General features: G+C 49.8%; 1 protein-coding gene and 1 pseudogene across 1 annotated transcript; one reads left to right on the top strand and one right to left on the bottom strand.

Moving 5' to 3' along the window:
* Nucleotides 1-1,505: 1,505 nt before the first annotated feature.
* On the bottom strand, nt 1,506-11,740 carry LOC146766473 (uncharacterized). The gene is made up of 2 exons (XM_085588401.1): nt 8,184-11,740; nt 1,506-2,813 (listed from the first exon to the last, which is right to left on the bottom strand). Exons 1-2 carry the CDS (start codon nt 8,268-8,270, stop codon nt 1,962-1,964), a joined length of 939 nt encoding a protein of 312 aa, XP_085444527.1. The 5' UTR covers nt 8,271-11,740; the 3' UTR covers nt 1,506-1,961.
* A 3,288-nt stretch (nt 11,741-15,028) lies between these two features.
* Nucleotides 15,029-23,437, top strand: LOC146766472 (serine/threonine-protein kinase PAK 3-like; annotated as a pseudogene).
* The last annotated feature ends 2,283 nt before the right edge of the window (nt 23,438-25,720 follow it).

Genomic DNA, 25,720 nt, shown 5'->3' with positions numbered 1-25,720 from the left:
GATCCCAGTGTGTTCCCGCTCTCTCCCAGTGCCCCCCACCGTGTCCATCTCGCTGGTGCCCTCGAGCTCCCAGCCCAGCCCCGGCATCTGCTCTGCTCCTTGGTGGATATCTACCCTGCCCACACCCAGCTGAGGTGGTTCCAGGGCCAGCAGGAGCTCTCTGTGGTGGCCACCGACATGGTCCCCAATGGGGACTGGACCCACCAGCTCCTGGTGCTGCTGGAAACCCCAACCCGGGCCAGGGTCACCTCCACCTGCCAGGTGGAGCACATCAGCCTGGACCACCCAGTGAGCCAGCACTGGGATACAGGGGAGGAATTGGGGGCGCTGGGAGAACCACTGGGATGTGCTGGGAGCAACTGGGAGGGAGTTGGAGAGATCCTGGTTTCAACTGGGAGAGGAGGTTGTAGGTTTGGAAGGGCTAAGAAGGGGTTTGAAGGATACTGGGGAGGGTGGGATGGGGTTCTGGGGGTCCTGGTGGGCACTGGGAAGAGACTGGGAGAGGATTTGGGGGTCCTGGGGCAGTGGGGGCAACTGGAAGGAGGCTGTGGGATCCTGAGAGGGACAGGAGGGGCTTTGGTGGGTCCTGGGGAGGTCAGGAAGGGATCAAGAGGGAGGTTTCAGGGGATCCTGAGTGGGTTGGGAGCGATGAGGAGGGTGCTTGGAGGGGCCTGGGTGTCTGTGAGAGTTTTTGGGAGATCCTGACCACTGTGGACCACCCAGATGCTGCTGGATGCTGCCGCAGCAAGATGCTGACAGGAACTGGAGACTCCTGAGTTGGGTTTTGTCTTCCTGGCACTGGGATCGGGTTCTACCTGCGCAAGAGAGTCTGGGGGGTCCCGTGAGTCGTGTCCCCCCTCCCCCAGAGTGTGTGTGCTCCCCGGGGCCCCCAGCCCGGTGTCAGCCCCTTTTCTCTGCCCACAGAGCTCCTGAGCCGCTGGCGGCCGCAGCCGCTCCCTGTGACCTCGGGCCCAGCCAGGACCCCCGCTCCATCCCCACGCTGATTTTGGGGGGGTCGAGTGTCCCCCCAGCCCTGCTGTCACTCTGCCCCTGCCCCCTGCTCCCAGTGTTCCCAGTAAAGCTTCCCAGTTAAACCCAGCCCAGTTCCTGGGGGCACTGGGGAGGGACTTGGGGGGACCCCACGGCGGGGCCGGCCCTGGGCAGGGAGGGCGGGTCCAGGTGGGGAACACTGCCTGCTGCGGGTCTGCCCGGCAACTGGTGAGTCATCAGCCCCGCTCTCGCTGATTGGCTGACTCTTCTCCACCGCGTTCTCTCATTGGCTGAGGAGAGGCCCGGCAGTGCAGAGAAGGAACGGGAGAGATCCCGCCCCGAGCACCGGCACGGGGACAACAGACCCGGCCTGGGCACAGGGAGGGAATTTATTACCAACCAAACCACGGCAGCACCAGGAGAAGGGAAAGAAATCCCTCCAGCACCTTCCCCCACCCAACGGGGATCACCCACAACAGAGTTATCCACCATGGAGAGACGGGGACATCCGAGTTTAGACCAAAGCCAATTTTATTGAGTGTACCAGGTGTTTATACAGGGATTTACTTGTATGGTGCTTATAGAGGGCTCTGTTTTTGGTAGCAATTTCCCATTGGTTACACATTCTTCAAGACATCCAGTAACCTGGGAACATTTCTTTTATCACAAAGACTCACACCATGTTGCTTGGCCACTTCTTGCCCAGGGAGACTTCAAGTGTGTCTGTGTCTCCCACAGTTTCTGCTCAGTCAGGCCTCAGATATCAGGCCCCCTTATCAGCTCCATTGCTTTACTCTCTGTTTTATCCCCATACGGGGGCACCAGGGCTCTGCCCCACGGGGGTCACTGGGGATCATCCAGCCCGGATCCTCCCATGGGGGATGGAGCTGCAGCAGCACACCAAGCTCTTCCCTCACTCTCTTCCCTCACTCCAAGCTCTTCCCTCACTCGGGGCACTCACAGGGCTTCCCTTAGTGGCACCTCCGTTGGTGCTGGGTCAAGGCTGAGCTCTGTGAGAAGCTCTTCCCACACTTCCCACACTCGTAGGGCCTCTCCCCGGTGTGGATGCGCCGGTGCACGGTGAGGCTGGAGTTTTGCTTGAAGCCCTTCCTGCAGTCGGGGCAGCGGTAGGGCCTCTCCTCTGTGTGAATCCGCTCATGTAGGAGGACACTGGAGCTGGTCCGAAACCTCTTCCCACACTGGGGACACTCGTAGGGCCTCTCCCCAGTGTGGATGCGCTGGTGTGTTCTCAGGCCTGAGCTCCTCCCAAAGCTCTTCCCACATTCCAAGCACTCATAGGGCCGTTCCCCAGTGTGGATCACCTGGTGTTCAAACAGGCTAGACCTCTGTATGAAGCTCTTCCCACACTTCCCACACTCGTAGGGCCTCTCCCCAGTGTGGATGCGCCGGTGCACCGTGAGGCTGGAGTTGTGCTTGAAGCCCTTCCCGCAGTCGGAGCAGCGGAAGGGCCTCTCCTCTGTGTGACTCTGCTCGTGTCTGAGGAGATGGGAGCTTCTCTGAAACCTCTTCCCACACTCCCCACACTCGTAGGGCCTCTCCCCAGTGTGGATCCTCTGGTGCCGGATGAGGCTGGAGCTCCACCTGAAACCCTTCCCACATTCCAAGCACTTGTGGGGCTTCTCCCTGCCATGAGGCTTCTCCACCAGCTCCGAGCTCCGGCTGGATCTCTGCCTGCCTTCCTGGCTCAGGGGGGCTCTTTCCTCTCCGCAGCTCCCTGGGCTGGGTTTGCAGCTCCTCCTCCTGCAGCATCTCCGGGGCTTTTCCTCCTCCTCCATCCAGCCACACCCTGGAAATGTAAACTCCTGGTTTGGGGAAAAAACAAGAGGAGAGCACCTTGGACTGGAGGTTCCTCCTTGCCCAAGTTCATCTCAGGAAGTCATTGCGAATCTTGTGTCTGTAAGAACCTCCAAAGCACCAAGATTCAGCCCAAAAATCCCATAAACTTCCAAGACACAGAACAAAAACACCCCAAACACCACAGCTCAGCAAATCCTCCTCCAAAAGGTAAAGATTCAGCTGCCACATAAAACCAAAGCACCAACATTTAGCCCAAGAAAACTCAGAAACACCAAGATTCACCCCGTGAAAATCGTGGATCCCCCTCCACAGTCACCTGCTGCATGTGGGGGGAGCAGCACTCCTGGGGCTGGGGGGAGGCTGCACCTATAAGGACTGGTGGAACCTTCTGCTGCTTCCTCTTTCTACTCCTCCTCCTCCTCCTCTTGTGTGCCTGCTCTTCCTCACACTCCTCTTCCTACTGCCATTCCTCCTTATCCTGCAAAATCCCACCTTCTCATGCCACCTGAATCGTTTGACCATTCTGTTCCTCAAGCCTGCTTCTCCTTCCCTTCTCCTCCTGCCCCCAGGCCCAGCACCCACTGCCGGCTCCCTCTTCCCCCCAGCCCCACAGCATCCCAGCGCAGGGGCAGGGATGGAGCTGGGGCAGGTCGGGCTGGGGCAGCGCTGGGCTCTCGGCCGCTCCCGCCCGCACTCGGTCCCCACTGCAGCCGCTCCCGCCAGGACAGCGCGGGGGGGCCCGGCCTTGGCGCTGCCCCACTCCCACCTCCCCAAATTCCCCTCGCGGGGCCATGGGGCCGAGGGGGGGCGCAGGTGGGTCCAGGTGGGGAATGCTGAGATAATTTCAAGAGTGGGTCCCCAAGAAGAAGAATTGGAATTTGTGGTAGACACAGGGGCAGAAAGAACCTTTCTGTTAAATATTCCAAAAGGTTATAGTGTAAGCAAAGATACCGTAATAGTAACAGGAGCAAAAGGAGAGAGTTTCACCGTACCCGTTATTAAAAATGTGGTAATAGAGGGAGAAACTAAATTTTGGATGAGGGATGTTTTCTTGGTCCCAGGGGCAGGTAGCAATTTATTGGGACAAGATTTACAGGTGAAATTAGGAATAGGGGTTGTTCCAGAAGATGGGAAGATGACAGCTAGACTTTTAAAACTAGGCCAGGAGGATGGAAGAAGAATTAACAAGGAAGTTTGGGCTGGGGAGGGAAATAGGGGAAGATTAAATATTGACCCCATAAAGATTACAACTGAGGAAAAAAAAATTGTCCCATACATGTATGGCAGTATCCTGTATCTTTAGAAGGACGGGAATGTTTAAAGCCAGTAATAGAAGGACTAACAAAGGATGGACATTAGAACCTTGTATGTCTCCCCATAATACCCCAATACTCCCAGTAAAGAAGCCTGACGGGAGCTATAGACTGGTACAAGACTTAAGGGAGGTTAACAAAGGAACTCAGACCCGCTATCCAGTGGTACCAAATCCTTACACTCTTTTCAGTAAAGTTCCTCCCCAGCATCAGTGGTTTAGTGTAGTGGACCTTAAAGATGCCTTTTGGGCTTGCCCATTAGCCCAGGAGAGCAAGTTATCTTTGCTTTTGAATGGAAGGACCCACTAACTGGAGAAAACAGCAATTAAGATGGACAAAACGACCACAGGGGCTTACAGAATCCCCAAACTTATTTGGACAAGCTTTAGAAACAATACTACAAACTTTCCCCACTCCCCCTGAAATATAAATTATCCAATAAGTGGATAATCTTTTACTTTCTGGGGAAGCTGAAGCTGGAGAGGCTACTATAAATCTTTTGAATTTTCTTGGGGAAAAAGGATTAAGGGTATCAAAAGGGAAGCTGCAATTTGTAGAATCAGAGGTAAAATATCTTGGACACTTGCTTAGTAAGGGTAGTTGGAAGCTCAACCCAGACTGAAACACAGGGATTCTATCCCTTCCCCCTCCCTCTTCAAAGGGGGAAATCAGAAAGATACTCAGATTATTGGGATATTATAGATTGTGGATTGAAGGAAATACACAGGCAGTAAAATTTTCTAATAAAAAAAACTGACAGAGGGAGATGATATAAAATGGATCAAAAAGGGTAATGAAAAACTAAGAAAAAAGAAGTAAAAACTAGCCCCAACATCAACTTTAAGCTTACCTTCACTAGCAACACTCTTTCATTTGTATGTAAATGAAAAAAAGGGGGTAGCTCATAGGGTTTTGTTTCAAGAGTGGGGAGGAGTAAAGAGACCCGTGGCTTATTTATCAAAGATGTGGGATCCAGTAAATCAAGGCTGGCCAGTGTGTATTCAAGCTATAGCAGCTACTGCAATCCTAGTAGAGGAAAGTCATAAACTGACTTCTAGAGGTAAATTAATTGTAATTGTGTGCACACCTCATGCAGTACTAAATTTCTTCCAATTTGCTTTGTGATTTTTATCTTGAAATACATAACTTACTGTACTCTAGGATTGAAAAACTAGTTTACACCTGTGACATAGCAAAACCTGCTATTAATTTGAGTCAATGCAAGCTGTTCAATCAACTGTTCTCAGTGTGTAAAGTTAAACTAAAGGTAACACCAACTGCTTGGTAGGTCAATGAGAAACAATTTTCCTTCCAACCAGTCCTTTTTCAAGTACCCAAATGTGTTTTGCTTTCTTCGTTTTTTTTGTTTTGTTTGTTTGCTAGTTTTTCTGGAAGTGCTAGCTACTTGCAGTGTATCTAGAACAGCAAATAAAATTGTGCATACAAAACACTTGTAAAAAAATAGGGCTCATTTTTTCCCACAATGGGAGGTGGCTACATATAGAAAAGGGAAACTACAAATCTAAATGAAGAAAAAGTTTCAGTATCTTCTAATGTAAACAATTTGTTACTTCCAGCATCACAGTGGGTGTGTGACACACACATATGAAAAAGATGGTGAGGGAGATCTCTGTTTACTACAGTTTCCTATTTCTTGAATGAGTTAGAGAGCTATGAAGCAATTGTGATTCCTTGTGTGGATTACCCAGGCCTGCAGGGAGGGCTTGGCCATGGTTCCCTCTGTGCTGCAGGCAGCCCTGCAGCGTGGCAGCAGTGGCTTGCCTCTGGTGAGTTTGCAGGCAAGGTGCTCCAGCACTGCAGTGCTCAGGGGCAGTTTCCTATTTTGACAGCAAAGCTTAAATTCAAGAGTGCCTCTTCCCATCCAGTTATTGTTTGTACTGTAAGAACCTCTTCAGAGAGTGTCTCCTGGCAGTCAAAAAGAGAGTATTGCAGAGATAAATTCCTTACTTGCTGTCTCCCCCACTGTATCCACATTTTGTCTATTCCCTCTTCAAATTATAGATTTGTAAAACTCATGCTCTGTGTCCTCAGACGCCCTTCCCAAATCAAACCTTGGCTTCTTTGCAAATTATATTGCACTAACAAGGATTGCCTTAAATTTTTTATTGCAGGCAAGATCACTTCAGAAGTAAGTTTTTGTTTACCTTGTTCCTACAACCCTTTCAAGCTTGTGAATGGAAAATTGTGACAGCAAAATAAGTCTTTAGTTTTAGCACTGTCAGCTGTGGGTAGCTGGTAGCCCTTGGTGGAGGGTGCCGTGAATTAAAGGCCTGCAGAACACACATAACAAAAGTAATTAAATTTGTAAGGAAGTTGAAAAAGGAGGGAGAGGTGATTGGCAGACTCACCTCTCCAGGATGTAGGACTAATGTTAGAAAGTGGACTGATATTGGAATGTGGATGTTGAAATGTGAAGAGAGAAAAAGAGAGCGAAAGAGAGAGAAAGGGAGAAGAGAGAAGAAGAGAGAAGAAGAGAGAAGAAGAAAGAGAGAAGAAGAGAGAAGAAGAAAGAGAGAAGAAGAGAGAAGAAGAGAAAAAGAGAGAAAAAGAGAGAAGAAGAGAGAAAAAGAGAAAAAGAGAGAAAAAGAGAGAAGAGAGAAAAAGAGAGAAGAAGAAAGAAAAAGAGAGAAAAAGAGAGAAGAAGAGAGAAAAAGAGAGAAAAAGAGAAGAGAGAAAAAGAGAGAAAAAGAGAAAAAGAGAGAGAAAGGGAAACAGAGAGAAAGAGAAAGAGGGAGAGCGAAATACACCCCAAAGTCCCCATACCGTCGCTATCTGTGAGTTCTCCTCCATTCCTGCTAGACAGAGTGACAACAAGGGGAGGGGAGTGAGGAAGTACAGACAAAGGCAAAGCTGTGAAAAAGAGGGAGAGCTGGACCACCAATAGAGATAAGATCAAAGCAGAGATAGCTGACTCTCACAATGTGCTTTATTTTCTTAAACAAGACTTCTTTTTTTTTCCTTCTGATTTTTGTTATTAAGGAAAGGAGGCTTTTGTTCTGAAGAATGGGTCTGTAAGACTAAAACAGTTGGATGTTGCCTAAAAAGCAAAAAACCAAGAGATGTGATACATCTTGTGTTAAATTTGGGCTAGTCTTTTTTTTATTTAACTAATTATAGCTCACAAGAAGAAGAATTGGCCTCTGCAGCAATTAGCACAGATGGATACAAGAAGAAGAAGCAGCTATAGAAAAAGTTTTTAGTTAAACCCAGAAAGTTTTGAAGAAAACTAATGGTGAAAGTTAATGCAGTATTGTTTTTCTTTTCTTTTAACACTGTGTTATTAAGAAGTCCTTTCCAGGTACTACTAAAGCAGCAATCCCAACCATGGAAAAGAGGGTGAATTCATGCCAGCAAAATAAAAGAATTTGTGAAGAAACGTGAGGAATGGACTATCACATCTAAACCAGGTGATACCAAATTAACTTTCACCCAGGACTGGGTGGTAATGGTTTAGGAAGACCCAAATGATCCAAGGCAGGTACAAAGAATAACACCTAACTGAGAAATAAGGCAAAGCTTGCATCACTGGTTCTAAGCCCTGCCTGAATAAGCCCTGAGACGCCTCCGACACCTCCTTGGCAGAGGAACACTGCCACTTCAAACAGGAGGATCGGGAGTGTTTGAGTCAAAGAGTTCTGATAGTCTGGCCTTAGCCTGTGGCTTGTACAGGCAAGAAGGGAAATTGCCATTAATACTATGCTGTATACTTTATTTGATTCATCCCCATATTGGACATGGCAGCTGGGTTATAAGTGAATGTTTAAATTATGAGAATAATTGGCATTGTAGCTCACAAAATCTATGTTCTTGTGGCAAGAAGTATTGAGTACTGAATCAATCCCCTATACAGAAAGACCTCAAAAACTGAAGTAATAAATTGCTTTTGTAGATGGGGATTATCAATGCCTGTGGACTGAGAGATACCTGAGGAATGGTGGAAAACCACAGTTAAAAGGTGTCAAAAACAATTTGCCTGGAAATGAGTAAAAAAGGAGTGACAAGGGAAACAGAGGGCAAGCCTGGATTGAGCACTGTACTCACCAGCGAGGAGATCACACGTACTTGCTGTGGGCAGCAGCCCCACAGGCAGGGGAGGTGGGGGTATAAGCCACGCCAGACCTCTGTCATTCCTGTTTCTGTCTCTCATTTGTTGTCTTTTCCCTTCTGAGATAGCAGCAAGATCGTGTCACAAATGCTACAGAAAGTGTTACATGGAAAGAAACCAAAGTTCCTTTTTGTTACACACCCCCATGTCAACAGCCACTGTTATAACCCATCCAAATTAAGTACCTGCAGGAAAAAGGGGGAAAATTATCACATTACAAAGAACTTAGGAAAAAGTAGTAATACTTGGGGCATGGAATGTCCAAAAGGAGAGAGATGGATTTGTTTTACATTTGATCTTAGAAATATAGTCCAAGATTCGGTAAAGAGACATTTAGTAAAAAAAAAGGTAAAACAAGCACAGCAGTCTAGCTCTGTGTTAACCCCAAATTATATCCTCAGTCATATTAAATGACTCCAAGCAGTTATAGAGAAGTTAATAAACAAAGCTGCTCAGGCATTGGAATTAATATTGAGTCTGCAAAGCCAAACATCACCTGCAGTGCATTAAAATAGGTTGGCTTTACGCTATTTATTGGCTAAAGAATGGGGTGTACAGATTGTTGAAAATAGATGGCAATGAGGATGTCATCCTGGAAAAAACAAAGGATATCAGAAAAAAATTATGACCCAGGTATCAGTCCAAAAATGGGAAAATAACGTTAAAAACTAGCAGGTGGGGTAATGTATTGAAAATGGGATGGTGGAAGAAATTAGGATTCTTCCTTTTATGTGTTACAAGTGTTTTGATATTTCTTCTTTGTTTAATCCCATGTTTTATTTGATTACCAACAGAGTCCAAAGAATGCAAGAGGACAGGAAATATTCTTTATAAATCATTTGGCTTGAGCAGTAAGAAGTGGGATTGTGAAAAATGCATATTTATGATTGGCTTTTCGCAAATGGTACAATGAATATTATATGTGTAATGTTAGAAAGTTATGCTGTATTAATTCCCTTACATATTGTGTTAAGTGTAGTTTTAGGTTACAACATAATGTTAAAATAGAGATTATGTATGTGGGGGGAGTTTTCTTTTTAGGAATGAGATGCTCCCTTCGAAGAACACCTAAATCTTCCAAAGGAGAGGAATTTATGGCTTCTGATCAGGAGAAGCTAATTTCTTCAGGCCTTGCTCAGACTTGAAGATACCAGGGGATTAAAGGGAACAGTTGACATATAACAGAGTTTCTTGTTTAGAACAGAATGTATGCATAACCATGAAGGATGTATGACTATGCAACAAGTGTCTTGGTTTAAGGGTGATTCCTTTGTTCACAAGTCAAGCTTCTCTTGACTTAGGGTCCGAGAGCATCTGGACATCCGTAATTCTTTGCTCTTTTTGTCTTGTAATTGTCCTTATTCTAATTGTATTATTATTTTTATAACCATTTTATTATTATTAGACTTTTAAAATTTTAAAAACCAAGTGATTAGAGTTTTTCAAAATTTTCAAAACTAGATGAGATTTAAAGGTGACCCTTTAACTCATGAACAATAAATAGATGATTTGAAGGAAAAAAAAAAGCATCAGATTGTGGGGGGGGGGGCACAACTGAGGCTGCTGAAGGCTGCTGTGGAAGAGAAGCTGCATTCCAGGCACCCAGGAGGAGCTTCAGAAATGCAAATTAACACTGCTGGGGCAAACTGGGGACAATGTACCTGGCTCTTCTTGCCTGGGGCAGGAATTGGCTGATTCCCTCTGCCCCTCACCCCAAGCTCTGCCTGCTTGCACAGATGGATCTGCACAGCTGAAGGCAGAGCCCATGCTGAGGATCTCTGACTCTGAAACAGAAAAGGCTGAAGCTGCAAAGGGAAACAGCAAATGGAGAATGTTGGGAAAACTTCACTAAAATAAGGGGGGGAACATCCCTCTGCCCACTCCAACATCTGCTGTCCCTGTCTGTGCTGTACAGGGTGTATCAGAGCACTGGGGGTTTTGCTAGAACAAGTTCAGGGAAATCAGTTGGAATTCAAGTATATGATGAAGGATTAAGAAAAAAATGGTAAATTGATGCAACTTCAGCTGCAGGGAGCACTCAAAAATGGGGAAAAAGATAAAGGGCCAACAGAACAAATCCTACAACACCATGGACCAGCCCCTGGGAACCAAAAAAATTTTGTGAAAAATGCATGTTATCTGGCTCCACGCAGATAGTTACTATATGTATTATATTACATTGATAAGTTGTGCTGTATTAACATTTTAATAGTATGGTAAATGTATCTTTGAAGATAAAATGAAGCTTTAGTAGTTAAAAGAGAAAATATGCATTGCGGGGGGGGGGGGGTTAAGGAATGAGAACACCTAAATTCACTCAAGGAACACCTAAATTCTCCAGACAAGAGCAATTTATTGTTTTCTTACTAGAAGAAGCTAATTTCTTCAGGCCTTGCTCAGACTGAAGCACGCCGTGGGGATTAAAAAAACAGCTGACATACAACAACAGACAGAGTTTCTTGTTTTAAATAAAATGTATGCATAACCATGAAGGATATATGAATATGCAACAGTGTATTTTTTTAGGGGTGATTCCTTTATTCACAAGGTATGCTTGTTGTGGCTTAAGTGCCCAAGAGAGCATCCTGACATCTGTAAGTCTTTGTTTTTATTGTCTTGTAATCATCCTAACTCTAAATTTTAATTAGTCTAATTGTATTCCTACTTTTAGAACCATTTCACTATTATTAAACTTCTAACATTTAAAAACCAAGTGATTGGCATTTCTCACAAATTCTTACCAGGAGACTGAGAACCCATTTATCATTTCAATGGCATCATTACATTACAAGCTGTCCTCGAAAGAAGAACCAACCAGACAGCTCCAGCTCCTGACCTTCCTGCCGACCAAGCCACTGAAATGAGGAACACAACATTTCACCAGGGGATGGGATCAGATTATCTGTTAGCAGAAAAAGCAGGAGTTTGTGGAAAACTAAATGACTCAAACTGCTGCTGGTAAAGAGATGACAAGGGAAAAGTGGTGAAAAGGATAACAAAGGAAATAGGAGAGCAGTTTATGTATTGGTCAAACACAGAAAGGATGGGAATGGGACACGGTTTCCTGGCTCCCCAGCACACCAGGGGTTAAACGAATGCTGCTTCTCCTCTTCTATGCTGCAGCAACTCTCATCTTTTTACCATGCTCCACACCTTGGCAGTGCAGCTCATCCAGCAGCTGAGCCAGGGCATGCAGGTGGCAGCCAGGCCTCCTGATCCACAAACGGCGACAAAAGGACAGGGAATGAGGGCACCGAGAATAATCCCAAAACCAAAGAGGACCCGGGAAGGACAAAACAGAGTCAAGGAGTGAATCTGCCTGGAGATAGAGCCAGGGAGTTGTAGAGAAGGAAGTAACGGGAGAAACCATCAGTTCCAATAAATGGTACAAATTGACCCAGACAGCTGCTCAAAGTCCCGCTACATTCCCGAAATTCGCCGAGAAGAACAAAGACTTAACAGAGCCATGAATATCGGCTGTTATACAAAAGGAGGGTGCACATTAACGAGGACAGGCTCCAGGCGCATCGGGAAGTCGGAACCTTCCAAGGAACTCAGCCGGTGGGCAAAGGCAGAGGGAGATGCGGCCGGGAAAATGAGGATAAAAAGGAGGCTGCGGACTACAGCCACGGCAGAGAGCGCACGGCAAATGCCCCACGGCCTCTGCCCCTGCTCGGCAATAAAGTCACTTTGACAGGACTCCTCGCTCTCCCCCGGGCACACGAACCTCCGGCGACGGGAATTTCCCCGCCCGCTGCCGGCCGCGGGGCAGCCCCTCTGTCCTACCCACAGCAGCCGGGCCGAGCCAGCGCTGCTCCGGCAGCGGCTCCTGCCCGGCCCCGGCGGGAAGGAGACCGCGGGCAGCCGCTCCCGCAGCGCCCTCAGCCCGGGGCCGGCACGGGCCGGACACGGCACCGGCGAGCCGCCGGAGCCCCCTGCCGCCCCCTCCGCCCGCAGCCAGCCCCGAGCCCCCGCAGAGCCCAGCGCGGCTCCCACCTGCGCCGGGGCCGCCTCCGAGCTCCGCCGCCGCCGCCTCACCGCGCTCCGGCCGCTGCCGCCGCTGCCGGGCCCGCGCAGCCGCTCGGCCAATGGCGGCGCTGCGCGGCCACGGCCGCCCTCAGCCCGCCGCCGGGGCCGCGCCGCGCCCCGCTCCCACCAATCAGCGCGCCGCGACCGCGACTGACGGCACCGGCGGCCAATGGCAGCGAGCTCGGGGCGGGCTCTGCGCACGGCCCCGCCTCGCCCCGCGCTCTCGGCGCCCCCGGGCTGCGTGAGGGGAAAGCCGGAGATGAGGAACAGCCCCGGCACGGGCCCGGCCCGAGCCGGGATTGAGCTGCCCACACAAACAAACTTCTCCGCGCCTCCCGCCACGGCTTTCCCGGCCCTGCGCCTCCCGTGCCTCCGCCTCTGCGGGAAGCCCAGGAGCCTCACTTCTCCTGCCCCTCGTTAGCGCATCAGTGCTTCGCTTTGATTTCCCCGAAAAGGGAAACCTGCCCGAAGCCCTGTGGGTGGGTGGGGCAGGGGAGAGATTTCTGGCAGAAAACTCCAAAGACTCGGAGCAGGAGCAGGAGAAGTCAGTGCAGAGCCTTAAATGCAGCTTTCCCCACGCCTCCCTGCTCCCAGCTGCACCTCCTCCCTCGGCAGGGCAGGAGACAGGGAATGGGGCCATGCTCAGCTCATCCCCCGGGGCTTCTCCCTCTGCTCAGGGACAGGAGTCGTTCCCTGCTGCACCCTGCGCTCTCTCCCGGCCGAGACTTCTCCAGGAACTTCTCGGAGCGGAGTCCATCCCCTGGGCACAGCCCCCTCCGAGTGCTGCAGCGTGGGTCACTGTGCCACGGGCTCAGTCCTGCCAGGACAGGCTGCTCCAGCGGGGCCCCTCTGCCCGCGGGCTCACAGCTCCTCTCAGGCATCGCCGTTGTGAATTAAAATTTTAAATCTTTCCTAATAATAAAATTGTTATAAAAATAATAATACAATTAGATTAATAAAGTTTAGAGTTAAGATAATTATAAGACAATAAAAAGCAAAGAATTACGGACGTCTGGATGCTCTTGCACACTAAGTTACCAAAAGCAGTCTTTGTGGACAAAGGAATAGCTTTAAAAACAATAGCTGGCTGCATATTCATATATCTTCCATGGTTATGCATACATTCTATTTAAAACAAGATCTCTGTCTGTTGTATGTAAACTTTCTTTTAATTCTTAAGGCGTCTTCGACTCTGAGTAAAGCTTGAAGGAATTAGCTTCTTTTGATAACAAAACTATAAATTCTTTTTTTTTTTTTTTAAAGATTTAGGTGTTCTTCAAAGTGAGTTTCTCATTCTAAAAAAATAAAACAAACTCCCACCACATACATAGTCTCTATTTTAATATTATTTTGGAACCTAAAACTTACACCACTAGTTTATTTAACACACTACTTAAGAGAATGAATACAGAATAACTTTCTAACATTACACATATAATATTCATTATAATATTTGTGAAAAGCCAGTCATAAAATATGCATTTTTCACAATCTTTCTTCTTATATTTTATAAATCATTTGGCTTGAACAATATTTTTTATTTACTTGTATTCTTTGGACTCCGTTGGTAATCTAATAAAACATGGGATTAAACAAAGAAGAAACATTAAAACACTTGTAACACATAAAAGGAAGAATTTTAATTTTTTCTACTATTTAATTCTCAATACAGTAACCCACTTCTTAGTTTTTAACATTATTTTCTCATTTTTGGACTGATACCTGGGTCATAATTTTTTTAATATATCTTTTGTTTTTGGGTTTTTTTTTCTTTTCTAGGATGACTTCCCTATTGCTATCTATTTTTAATAATTTGTATACTCTTTTTTTTAGATAATAAATAGTTTAAAGCTAACATATTTTAATACACTGCAGTTTTTGTTTGGATTTCCTGACTTAATATTAATTCTAATGTTTGAGTATCTTTGTTTGTTATCTTCCTTATAACTGTTTGGAGTTTTATAATATGATTTAGTATAAAATTGGGGGTTAATACAGAGTTAGACTGTTGTGTTGGTTTTACTTTTTTTTTGTTTACTAATTGTTTTTTACTGGATTTTGGACTATGTTTTTAAGATTAAATGTAAAACAAATGCATCTCTCTCCTTTTGGATATTCTATGTTTTATGTATTACTATTTTTTCTTAAGTTCTTTGCAATCTAATAATTTTCCCCCTTTTTCCTGCAGGTACTTAATTTGGATGGGTTATAACAGTGGCCAGGAAACCCTCGGCTTCTTCTCTCCACGGGGTTCCTCTTCTTCCTAAGACCCGGTCCCAGTTTCCCCGGGGGGGATTCTCTCTTTTTTATCACTCCCTTGGTCTCTTTACTGGCCGCTTTTCCCACGAAAAAGACGAAAAGCAGCCTGAGGGACTGCAGCAATCACTTGGCAAGTCTGGGGTACCCAGCAGCCTCTGTCACACACATTCATTCCCCCCTTATCCGCCCCATCCCAACAAATACTCACCTGTCCTTTGTCCTTGGGTTTTGGTTCTTCGTGTACACTTTAGTCTCAGAGGCTAATTACCGCAGTTTTAGGGAATCCTTTCCCTTTTCTTTGTTTTATTGTCTCCTTCTGCCCATGGATCATAACCTGTGTCTGTGGTCACACACCAGGGGAACAGAGCGATGCTGCCTAAATAGGGCAGGACCCGTCTTCCTCACCCTGACTCTCCTCAGGCCCCGGCAGAGAGGTGTTAGAAACCATCCTGTGCTACCAGAATTGTGAAAAACGCCAATCACTTGGCTCCCTGGGCTGGGTTTGCAGCTCCTCCTCCTGCAGCATCTCCGGGGTTTTTCCTCCTCTGCCATCCAGCCACACCCTGGGAATGAAAAATCCTGGTTTGGGGAAAACCAAGGTGAGACTGCCTTGGACTGGAGGCTCCTCCTACCCAAGTCCATCCCTAGAACTCAGCAGGACTCTTGTGTCCATGAAAATCTCCACAGTATCAAGGTTTAGCCCAAAACAACTCTCCCAGGAGTTCCCTATCTCTGATCTCGCCACTTTTGGGGTTCCAGAGGTTTCCTTTCCTTGGGATGATGGGGGTCCAATGGCTCCAGGGGTTCCCCGTTCTCAGGTGTCCTGCTTAGGGATGATCCAGGGGCTGTTGGGGCTCCATGGGGTCCCTTTTCCCCTGATGCTCTACTCTGAGATCCCAGGTGTCCCAGGGGTTCCTCCTCTCCAGGCTCCCCCCCTTTCCAGCCAGCCGGGGGTCCCCCAGCTCCAGGATCGCCCCTCTCTGCTCTCCCCACTCCGGGGGTCCCAGGGGTTCCCCTCCTCTGCTCCCCTGGGGGTCCCCAGGACAATGTCCTCCCCCTGGTGACACTGGGCAAGGGCCACATGGACTCCCAAAGATCCCCCAGGGGGCTCAGCTTTGCGGTCCTGCAAGATCCAAACCTACACACACACAGAGAAAAAAACCTCCCGGGGTTTATTTGGGCCTCCCAGACAACATCTGGGGCTGAATTCCACAATCTGCAAGCTCCAAACACACCCCAATAAAAAACCCTCTCAGAGACTCCCCGATATATTTGGGGCGAACTCCCCCTCCCCTCTCACCTGCAGGATGAGCTGGGGGCGATGGTCCCGGGGCCAAGGGTGCTGCGGCCTCAGGGGGCACTGGAACCTCCTGTTTCTCCTCCTTTTCCTGCTCCTCATCCTCATCTTCCTCCTCCTCCTTCCTAATCCCACCTCCTGCCCAGTTCCTGCCTTCTGTATATTTAGAGTGGAGCACCTTGCTTGTTTTTAGAGCGAGAACAAAGATCCCCGCGGGAACACGGCTTGCTGGCTTTAGTCAGAAGTAGCGGTGACTAAAGGTCCTGTTTCCTCTGCTGTGCTCCCGTCCTTGTTCCTCCTCAGTGTTCAGGCTGGGCTATGGGGTGTCCCTGTTTGCTGCATTTTCAGAGCTCCTCCTGGAGCCTTTGGGCAATAGGCTGTGCCCTGGGAGGGTTCTTTGTGCTCCTTTGTGACCCAGGAGAACCTTCCGGGCGGTTTCTGCGTGAGCTGCTGCTGTGATGTCACAGGAGCACTGCCACGTCCCCGAGGTGCTCCCGTGGCTGTGGGACACGGAGGCCTCAGTGTCCCCAGTGGCTCTGGGCACTGCTCCTTGCCGGAGGATCCTCCTGCCCGAGGCATTCTCAGCACCAGCCCAGCCCTGACGGGTGTCCTTGTGTGCTTGCAGGGCTGCAGTCTGCAGACGTGTGCAGCGCAGCCAAAATGATCCAGCACGTGGCTGCTGCAGTTTGCACGCTGTACTCTGTGGCTTATTCGGGGTATTTTTTAACCCACTTGGCACGTAAGTCGAGGTTTTCCCTCGGTGCTGTGGCTTTGGGCTTGCTGTGTGCTTTCTGTTCTTCCTCTGGACCCGAGCTGACTTTGTAACCAAATGGCCATGAAGGCACCATTGCTTTGGGAGAGCTCCTGCCAGCAGCTGCAGCTGAAAAAGGGGGTGTCTGCAGCCAGCGGGGCGTGCACAGCATTTGCAATGAGCCCTGGGGGGTTCTGTTCCCTCCAGCGGGGAGTCTGTGGCAGCAGAGCCGGGAACTCCCTGTCCAGCCAAGAACTGACCCAGCCCAGCATTTTGTGCTGTTCTCTTGCTGTGGGAAGGGACTGTGGCTCCTGGAGGGACGCTGGGAAAGCAAAATGCTCTCTCGGGGTTGCCTTGCACTGTGGCATTTCCCACCACAGGCAGTTTTTTCCTGACAGCATCTGGTTCATGTTCCCTCTCCCGTTGCAGGGCACCTCATGTGTGGATTCCGAGCAGCTCCTCCTCCGGTGAGTGAGAAAGGAACCTTTGGTGTTTGGAATTGTGCAGCAAGCTGTGAGCTCGGCGTGTGGCAGCTGAGTGCCAGCTTAGGAGGCTGAAGGAAAGTTCCTGTCAGAGTCTTTGCAGCAGCAGCAGCAGCAGCAAAGGGATCCCCAGCAGATTTCTCCTTTTCTGCTGCTGAGCTTTTGAAGAGCTGCAGGTCTGGTTTTGCAGGCAGAGGATTGCTTGCTAGCTTTAGCCACAGTGGAATATCGTTTTCCCAACAATAAGTGGCAATGTCGACTTTAGCCCATTGTTAGTTTGAAGGACTCCAAACCCAATTTCTGCTTTGTGCAGCTGGATGTGCAGCTGAAGGTAAATAAGGTGATCACTGAGATAGAACTTCCCGTCCCTCACGCTGCCATCTGTCCACAGGGCACAAAAGCAGCACCAGCCCCTCCTCTGGCTCCCTCTGCTCCCAAAGAGGAGGCCAAAGAGGAGGAAGACAGCAGTGAGCTCCCCGCTGTTCTGGGGGACGCTGGTGAACTTCCCTCGGTGCCGGGAGATGACAGTGAACTTCCCGCTGCTCTGGGAGACAAGGGCGAACATCCCGCGCTGTGGGAATACAGCGGCGAGGCTCCCGCGGCATGGGACAAGGACAGTGGACATCTCCCGGCGTGGGACGAGGGCAGTGGATGTCCCCTGGTGCAGGACGAGGATGGCCAAGCCCCCATGGTGTGGGATGAGGACAGAGGACATCTCCCGCTGTGGGATGAGGACAGAGGACATCCTGTGCCTTGGGAAGAGGAGGGTGGACTTCTCCCAGCATGGGAAGAGGACAGTGAACATCCCCTGGCTTGGAAAGATGATGGCGAACCTGCAGCATTTTGGGAAGAGGACCCAGAACCTCCCTGTGGTTGGGAAGAGGACACTGAACCTCCCTGTGCTTGGGAAGAGGACACGGAACCTCCCTCCGCTGTGGGATCCTGGGCTGAAGGTTCTGACAGCAGCACAGCCCTGCAGCCAGAGGGGAGAGGGGAGTGGTGCCTGGTGCAGCTGAGTACGTCTGCTCTGTTCCTGTGTTCAGAGCAGGGGGCTGTGTGTGTGTCTCGGCATCAGCTGCAGCCAGCGTTGCTCTGCAGCTGAATGTCACAGGGGCATTTATTGTCCTTCCCCAGCTGAGACCAAGGGGCTCACGGCCCCAGGGAGTGGGGCTGCATTCTGGCTCTGCTCTGGCGGGGTCTCGCTCTGGGAGGGAGCCTCTTCCACGTGGTTTCTTTCAGGGAACATCGTGAGCGTGGAGGAGCCTGCTGAGAAATACCTGGAAGTGGAGCAGATTGGCCAAGGATAAGTGCATGGCAGCTACTTCTGCACAAGCAGCCCAGGGGCTGTGCTGGTGCAGGATCATGGGAGAAGTCAGGAGAGCTCCAAACACCTTCAGACACTGGGGTGCCATCCTGCTGTCTCTCAGTCCTGATCAGAATTGAGAACTGTGGTCAGAAGGAGCCGTCACAGGCCCCTGAGGCTGGCAGTGTCCTGCCTGCAGCAAGGAGCAGGACCTGGGAGATCTTCTGTGTCTGGAACTGGATTGCTTAAAAGAGCCACTCACCATCTGGTGACTGTCAGACAACATCTCTCAAGGAGATTTCTTTCAAATATTTTACTTCATAAAATATCTTCCGGTCAGAATTAACAACCTAAAGGTTTAGAAACAGGAACCAGAGATGAACTAATGAGTGCTCTATTCTAGCACAGCTCGTAGAGCCCATACATTCAGGAACAGACACAGAGCTGGTGCACTCTGGGGGAAAATGCATCACCTGCCTGATGGCAGGGCCCTTGTGGATCCTGCAGGTCTTAGGCAGGAAATGGAAAAGGATGAAATGCATTCTTTTCCAGTTCTTTAGACACCCATTGCTCACAACAGGTTTTGAACTAAAGCAATTAAGTGTGGACATTTGGGATTTGCTCCAGCCCAATTCCTTCGTGTTGGGTCTCAGTTTTCTCTTGCACACCTGGCATGGCAGAGGGTTGATGGCTGCTGCGCTGTTGTTGCAAGGGTCGATGCACCCAGGTGTTTGTGAGCGCTGCAGGCAGCAGAGATCTCCTGTCTGGGTTAGCTTTCACTCCCAGGGCCTCAAGCACTGCTTCTTTCTTCTCTGCTGTTTTGTCTCCAGGGCTTTTGGAACTGTTTCCAAAGGACTCGACAGGGCCACTGGAGGAGAGGTCAGTGCCAACACGCCCAGCACGTCTGGCAGCTCTCCAGGGCTCTCCCCTCTGCTGGGAGCTGTGGCTGCAGCTCTGGGGGCCAGCAGAGCTTTCCTGCACAGGCTGCTCCTCTGAAGGCAGAGCAGTGTCAGCCTGCAGAGCACAGCTGGGACACACTCAGTCATTCTGGAGTGCCCAAAGGGATGCAAGGAGGGCAGCGGTGTCTGTCAGAGCAGGACATGCTGGCTTGCTCTTCATATCTAAAAGTGTGAATGGATCAGTGTTGGAGACTGAGGCCCAATTTATCTTCACCCCAGCCGCAGACAGGAACACTATTTAGCAGTTTTTCCATCCTGCCTTTCATCTTCAAAGGGTACCTCAAGGCCTAATTAGGGTGAGATTCTGCTTGGGCTCAATTTGGGACTTTAGTTCCACTTCAGCTGTCCACAGAGAGAGAGGGACAGAAATGAGAAGATGGATGTCCAGAGCAAAGCTCTCTCCTAAACCCTGCAGTTGTGTTTGGGTCTGGGGTCAGTGACAGCCTGTGACAGGGATCACCTGAGCAATGGATGTGTGTGTTTGCTTTGTTGTGCAATCCCAAACAGAGCAGCTGCATCTGAAATCATGACCAAATCCCATGCAATTGCTAAAGGGTTCCCGGCTGTTTTGCTCTGTTTTCACAGAACCAGAATTACCTCCTGCTTGCAAAATGTATTTGAATAATAATGAGAGTGTTGAGGCCATTTGAGAAGACTGTAGGTGCAGAGAATGTGGTTAGAGCTGGGAGGCTGACAGCTGAGGGGCCATTTCTACAGGGCTTGCAAGGCCAAATGTCTCTGGCCATGTGTCCTGTAAGCAGCCCCAGCAAGCAGAGCAATGGGCTGTGGGAGTGGCCCTTGCTGAGTTCTGGTGCCCATCCCAGGGCAGTTTGGCACAGCCCGGCTCCGTCGTTCCAAAAAGCCTCGCCCCGTGTTGGCTGTGGCCTCCTGCCACAGACTCCTCCAGTTAAAGGTCTGCAATGTCCCCTCAGGTGGCCATAAAAGAAAATGAGTCTCAGAGGGCAGAACAGGGAACGTGCTGTGAATGAGCTCCTGCTCCTGAAGGACAAGAAGAACCCCAACATTGTCAACTCTTTGGACAGGTGAGTGCTTCAGGCCTCATCCCGAGCACGGGCCCTTCCTTAACCTTTCCTGGCACCCGTAGTCTGTAGCCTGTTTTGAAAATGCCTGACCTAGCCGTATCTTCCCAAAACAACAGCCTGGCAGTTCGCTCCCTCCATGTGCTTTGGTTGCTTTGGTTTGGTTTTTCCTTCAAGTTGACCCCGTTTTCTGTGTCTTACAACAAGTGCTGATAAACCACAGCAGAAATTATTTCCCTTGACTTCTTCTTCCCAGCCCTTTTGCATTGCTGCAGATGCCAGGAAAAACAGGGCCTTGTTTGCACAAATGCCTCATTTGCCCATTTTTCACTGGCCTTGCCTGTTTCTGAAGGGACCTTCTGAAAGGTTTCTGATTGCTTTTGTCCCAAGTGCTGCACGGCCTCCTCCCCTGGATAACCCTGGGGGTTGTGTTGCCTTGTTCTGCAGGGAATGGTGGAACTGATGAGCTCAGAAGCTGAACCAGCTGGGGGCCAGTGTTGTGGTTCCACACTGATCTGGGCTGTTGCTAAACTGTATTTTTCACCTGCTTGCCATCTAAGGCCTCTCCTTTCTCACAGGGGTCTCCTCCTTTAGACTGTGCAGATTCCAAGGACTCTGCAGCCTGGCAGGAATGTCTCTCCATCTGATTCTGTCCTCATGGACAAGTGACCTGGAAACAAAACTACACTCCAGGCTTTTCCATGGGGGAATTGAACATTACACATTTGTCTCCATGCCACTGCTTTCTTCTTCCAGCTTCCTTGTTGACGGAGATCTCTGGCTGGTGATGGAATACATGGATGGAGGAACTTTGCAGGACGTTGTCAGACAGACACGCATGGCTGAAGGAGAGATGGCAGCTGTCAGTCGGGAGGTGAGGGATCCTGCCTGTGGCTGCCACGGCTTGGACACGATGGTCCTTCCATACAGGCGTGAGAACAGGAGTGGCTCCATGCTCAGGGCTCTGTTTCTCTGTTGTTTTTATGAGCTGGAGAAGAAAGAGCCTCTGCAGTGAACGGCCTGCCAGCATTGCTGCACTTCTGCTCTGTTCTTGCTCTCTTTCCTGCTGTTGTGGCACTCTCTGTCTGTTCTGGATTTGATGTGCTGTTCTCAGCTTTGCCCTGAACCGTTTGCCTGGAGCCTGTCTGCTCTGCACTCCTGGCCTGTCACAGCAAAGCTGCTGCTGGCAGAATTCGGAACTGTCCTTTCTTGTGTGATAGATTCCGGCCACTGGTTTTTGTCCTGGTGTTTCTTGTTCTCTCTCAGTGCCTGCAGGGCCTGGATTTCCTCCATGCGAACCGGGTGATCCACAGAGATCTGAAGAGCTCCAACATCCTCCTGGGCATGGCCGGCTCTGTCAAGCTGGGTGGGTGTTCCTGGCCAGGCACGGCGCTCCCGGGTGCGGCTGTGGGGCTGCTTCCCAGTGCCAGCCAGAGCCCCACGAGGGCTGCTGGGGGCACTGCCCGGCCCCTGCTGCCAGCTGAGAGCGGCTGCCCCTGCAGAGAGCTCCGGAGAGCAGCAGGGTGCCAGGGGTGGCTTTGCTCTGGGTATGGCCCTGCCAGAGGGGCAGGAGTTGGAATCTAAAGCTTCAAGGGAATCAGTAAAAGCCACTGCACGAAAGCTGAGGGTTTCTTTAAGGGTCCAGTTCCACCTTCCCTTGGCTACAGCCCTGAGCACTTTTCCAGCTCACTTCACTACTGCATTCTCAGACTGAGAGTGGGGAGTCTTGGTGCTTGGTTTCCTCATTCCAGCTGCCTTTGACAGTGTTTGTTTCTGTCCTCAGCTGATTTTGGCCTCTGTGCTCAGCTCAGCTCTGAGCAGGACCGGTGCAGCTCCATGGTGGGCACTGCTCACTGGATGGCCCCAGAAGTTGTGACCAGTTCTCCTTATGGCCCCAAGGTGGACATCTGGTCCTTTGGCATTGTGACCATCGAGATGGTGGAAGGAGAACCTCCTTACTTCAAGGAAACGAGGGCCATGGTAAGAGGCAAATTCTCCAGGGGCTGCAGAGCCCTGTGAGCACAGGGTGACCCTGCACTGGGAGCAGCAGCTGGAGGTTTCTGCACCTGGGGAAGGGAATTCCCAGAGCACTCGGGCCTCAACACAGACAAATGTTCTGCAGTCTCCAGCAACAATTTGCTTTGGGATTTATGCTGTTGCAGCTCTTCTGGCTCTGAGGATGACCTGAAAATGTGAATCAAGTGCATCAGCTCTTTCCAATGGCTGTGGCAGCACTAGGGTTTGGGTTTTTTGGTTGGCACAGGACAATGAGCTGTGAGCAGCATCTCTGCCAGGGAGGAAAGTGCCCCTGGAGCTGGGGCTGAGAACCCGGGGTCGCTGTGAGCACCTGTGGGTGGGAAGGAAGCTGGCAGAGCGCTGAGTTTGCTTTTCCTGCAGGCTCGCGCTCTGATCCGGCACAACGGGACCCCGCAGCTGCAGGAGCCCCGGCGCCTGTCGGCTCTGCTGCGGGACTTCCTCGAGTGCAGCCTGGAGCCGGACGAGGAGCGGCGCTGGTCTGCCCAGGAGCTGCTGCAGGTGAATGCCGAGCGGCCGAGGGGAAGCAGCAGCGCCAGGGAGGGGTTTTCTGCTGGGGCCCCTCCGATAGTCTCCAGCCTCGCTGCGTTCCACACGCAAAACAAGCAGAATCCTCGCCGGGTTTGGCTTGGAAGGGTCCTTTCGAGGGCATCTGCCCCTGGTGCCCCACAAGCAGCTGGGCCATCTTCAGGCAGGTCCGGTGCTCAGAGCCCTGCCTGGCCTGAGCTTGGATGTTCCCAGGGAGGAGGCACCTCCCACATCCCTGGGCACCTTCTGTCAGTGTTTCCCCACTCTCCTGGCAAAAAGATTCTGCCTTAGATCTAACCTGAGCCTGCTTCCCTCTCCTGAGTTTCAGACCATTTCCCTTTGTCCTGTTGCAACAGAGCCTGTGAGGAAGTTGCTCTGGAAAGTAACAGTTCATTTTTCTTTTTTATCCTTTGGGCAGCACCCGTTTTTATCATCAGCCAAGCCTCTCTCCAGCCTGACCCCTCTGATCACCGCAGCAAAGCAACTGAGGGAGCAGCGGAGGAGATGAAGCACTGGAGGACAGCTGTTAGTTACAGTAGTTAGTTAGGACAACTAGTTAGTGATGGTAGTTAGCAGTGCTAGTTGGTTATGGTAGTTAGGACAGCCTGTTTGTTACGGCTCTTATGACAGCCTGTTTGGTATGGCAGTTTTTTGAATAAAAACTCTCTTAAGCCTCAACTCCCTTGAGGTGTCCCTTCCTCCTCCCTCCGTGACTCGGCTGCCCGGAGCAATGTGAGGGGAGAGCCTGGCCCAGAGCTGAGCCCCAGCAGAGCCCTGGCAGAGCCCAGAGCAGCCTCGGATCTGCAGAGTCAGCCTGGGAGGAGGCGCTCGGAGCCTTCTGGGCTGCACCCGACTCTTGGTTACAAACTGCGTGTGCTGGAAAATGCCACCGGCTCTGCCAGAGGGCAGAAGGGGCCCGGGGAAGGCCCCAGTGCTCCCTGCAAGGGAAACACCAGCCCTGGGTTTGTTATAGAGAACTATGTAGTTGGTGGCTTTTGCTCTTGTCTTGACTTCTGCAACTTATTCTTAGTCACAACGATTTTGATGCAGTATAGTTTGTAATCACTTTTAACTGCTTTTGCTGTAGTATAATTTGTCAGCTTTTTGTGGCCAATGCCCTGGCCCCTGTGTAGCTCATATCCTCAGAACATCATTCTTGGATGATAGTTTAGTTTGTGCACAGTGTGAAAAACATACATACTAGTTTTGGCTTTTGCAAAATATTGAAGTGGATGCCATGTGTTGTGCAATAGAATGTTAACTTTTGCAGAAGTAGCTGTAGTTGTGAAATAATAAATAATGCTTTTATTTTTGTAACTAACTGACAGTAATAACTCAGAGGTATTTGTGAAACAGCCAATGTTGATTTAAAGTACTTGTGGAAGTAGCTAAAACCGTCTGCATGGCCAGATAACATTTAAGGAACGGGTGTGCTGAGGACCCTGCTGCTGACCCTTCGACTGTCAGGAACTGTTGCCTGCTGATGTGGAAACCCAGGTGTCCCAGGGTGAGGTTCTGGTGTTTGTATCCCCAATCGTGGGTTCTGTTCATGTTTGATATTCTGTTCTGTGCTCTCAGAACTGACTCAGAAAGTGAAGGTTTGTTTTGTCTTGTTATCAGCTGGCTCACCTCCCGCCATGGTCTGTTCTCCACAAGAGGCTTGTGTGGGCTGGCTTGGCTTGCTTTTGCTGGCTTTGTTTGCTTGCTCTTGCTTCCGCTCTTGCCTTTGCTTTTTCCTGTTAGTTAGTTTAACTAGGCAGTCCAGTTTTTTCCCTGGACTGTTTCTTTTCCCTTTCCCTTTCCTGAATACCATCCAACCTGCTTTGGACTGGGACCTGGGAACACCGAGGAGCACCCAGAGCCTGTGCTCTGTGATCTGCAGCAGCCATCCCCAGTGCCCAGAGCAATCCCCAGCGCCCAGACCCAGGCGACCACCCCCAGGAGAGACTTTCTGGATTTGTCATCTCTTCAGAGTGGTGAAAGAGTTTTGTTGTCATCTGGTGTTGTTCATTTTTTTTTAGTGCTGGGGAGTGTTTTGTTTTTTAAATAAAGAGGTTCTTTTCCACTTCTCTCAGAGAAAATTCTTCCCGAATCAGGTGGGTGGGGAGGGGCTGTGGGGATTTGTTTTCTGGGGGCTCCTTCCAGAGGAGGATTTGGGGGATTTGCATTCCAAGAGCACTCAGGGTTGCGGATTGAGGTTATGCCCAAGGGGATCTGGGGTTGGACAACACAGCTGGACTGAGGGTTAAAAATATCCAAGGGGATCTGGGGTTGGAAAACAGTAACACCTAAAATTCTGCTGGGTTGAGAGACATCCAGGATTAAACCTGCTAGGTTGATGGATTAACATTCCATGAGCACTCAGGGTGTAGATATGTAATGTAGACTGTTTGAAAGTAAAAGGTACCTTGTATGTGAGAGTGAGTGAAAAATAAAAGTGAGTAAATGTAGATTAATGGAAGTATATATAATGTAGATTGTTTATTTTGAGCTTTACTTTATCTCCTTGGAGGGAGGTGGATTGTGTTGAATGGTATTGTGAGAGAAAGGACTTTTTGAGTAGTTGAAAGAAGGTGGTATTTAGGTTGTTAGAGAAAGTGGGAAACAGAGGCAGAGGACTTGTGAAGAAACGTGAGGAATGGACTATCACATCTAAAATGGGCAACACCAAAACACACCAAAGGAGTGTTGAAAAGGACTTGCATAGAAAAATCAGCAAAAAGGAGTGACAAGGGAAACAGAGGTCAAGCCTGGATTGAGCACTGTACTCACCAGCGAGAAGATCACACGT

This window comes from Lonchura striata, chromosome 10, assembly GCF_050655825.1.
Source record: "Lonchura striata isolate lonStrDom1 chromosome 10, ASM5065582v1, whole genome shotgun sequence".
Classification (NCBI taxonomy): Eukaryota; Metazoa; Chordata; class Aves; order Passeriformes; family Estrildidae; genus Lonchura; species Lonchura striata.
This window is presented reverse-complemented; position numbering and strand designations above follow the sequence as displayed.

Coding starts and splice junctions, on each gene's coding strand:
- LOC146766473 (XM_085588401.1), bottom strand. CDS start 8,270: ATGACAGAGGTCTGGCGTGGCTTATACCCCCACCTCCCCTGCCTGTGG. Junction 2,814..8,183: donor TACGTGTGATCTCCTCGCTG/GTGAGTACAGTG, acceptor TCCCCAAACCAG/GAGTTTACATTTCCAGGGTG.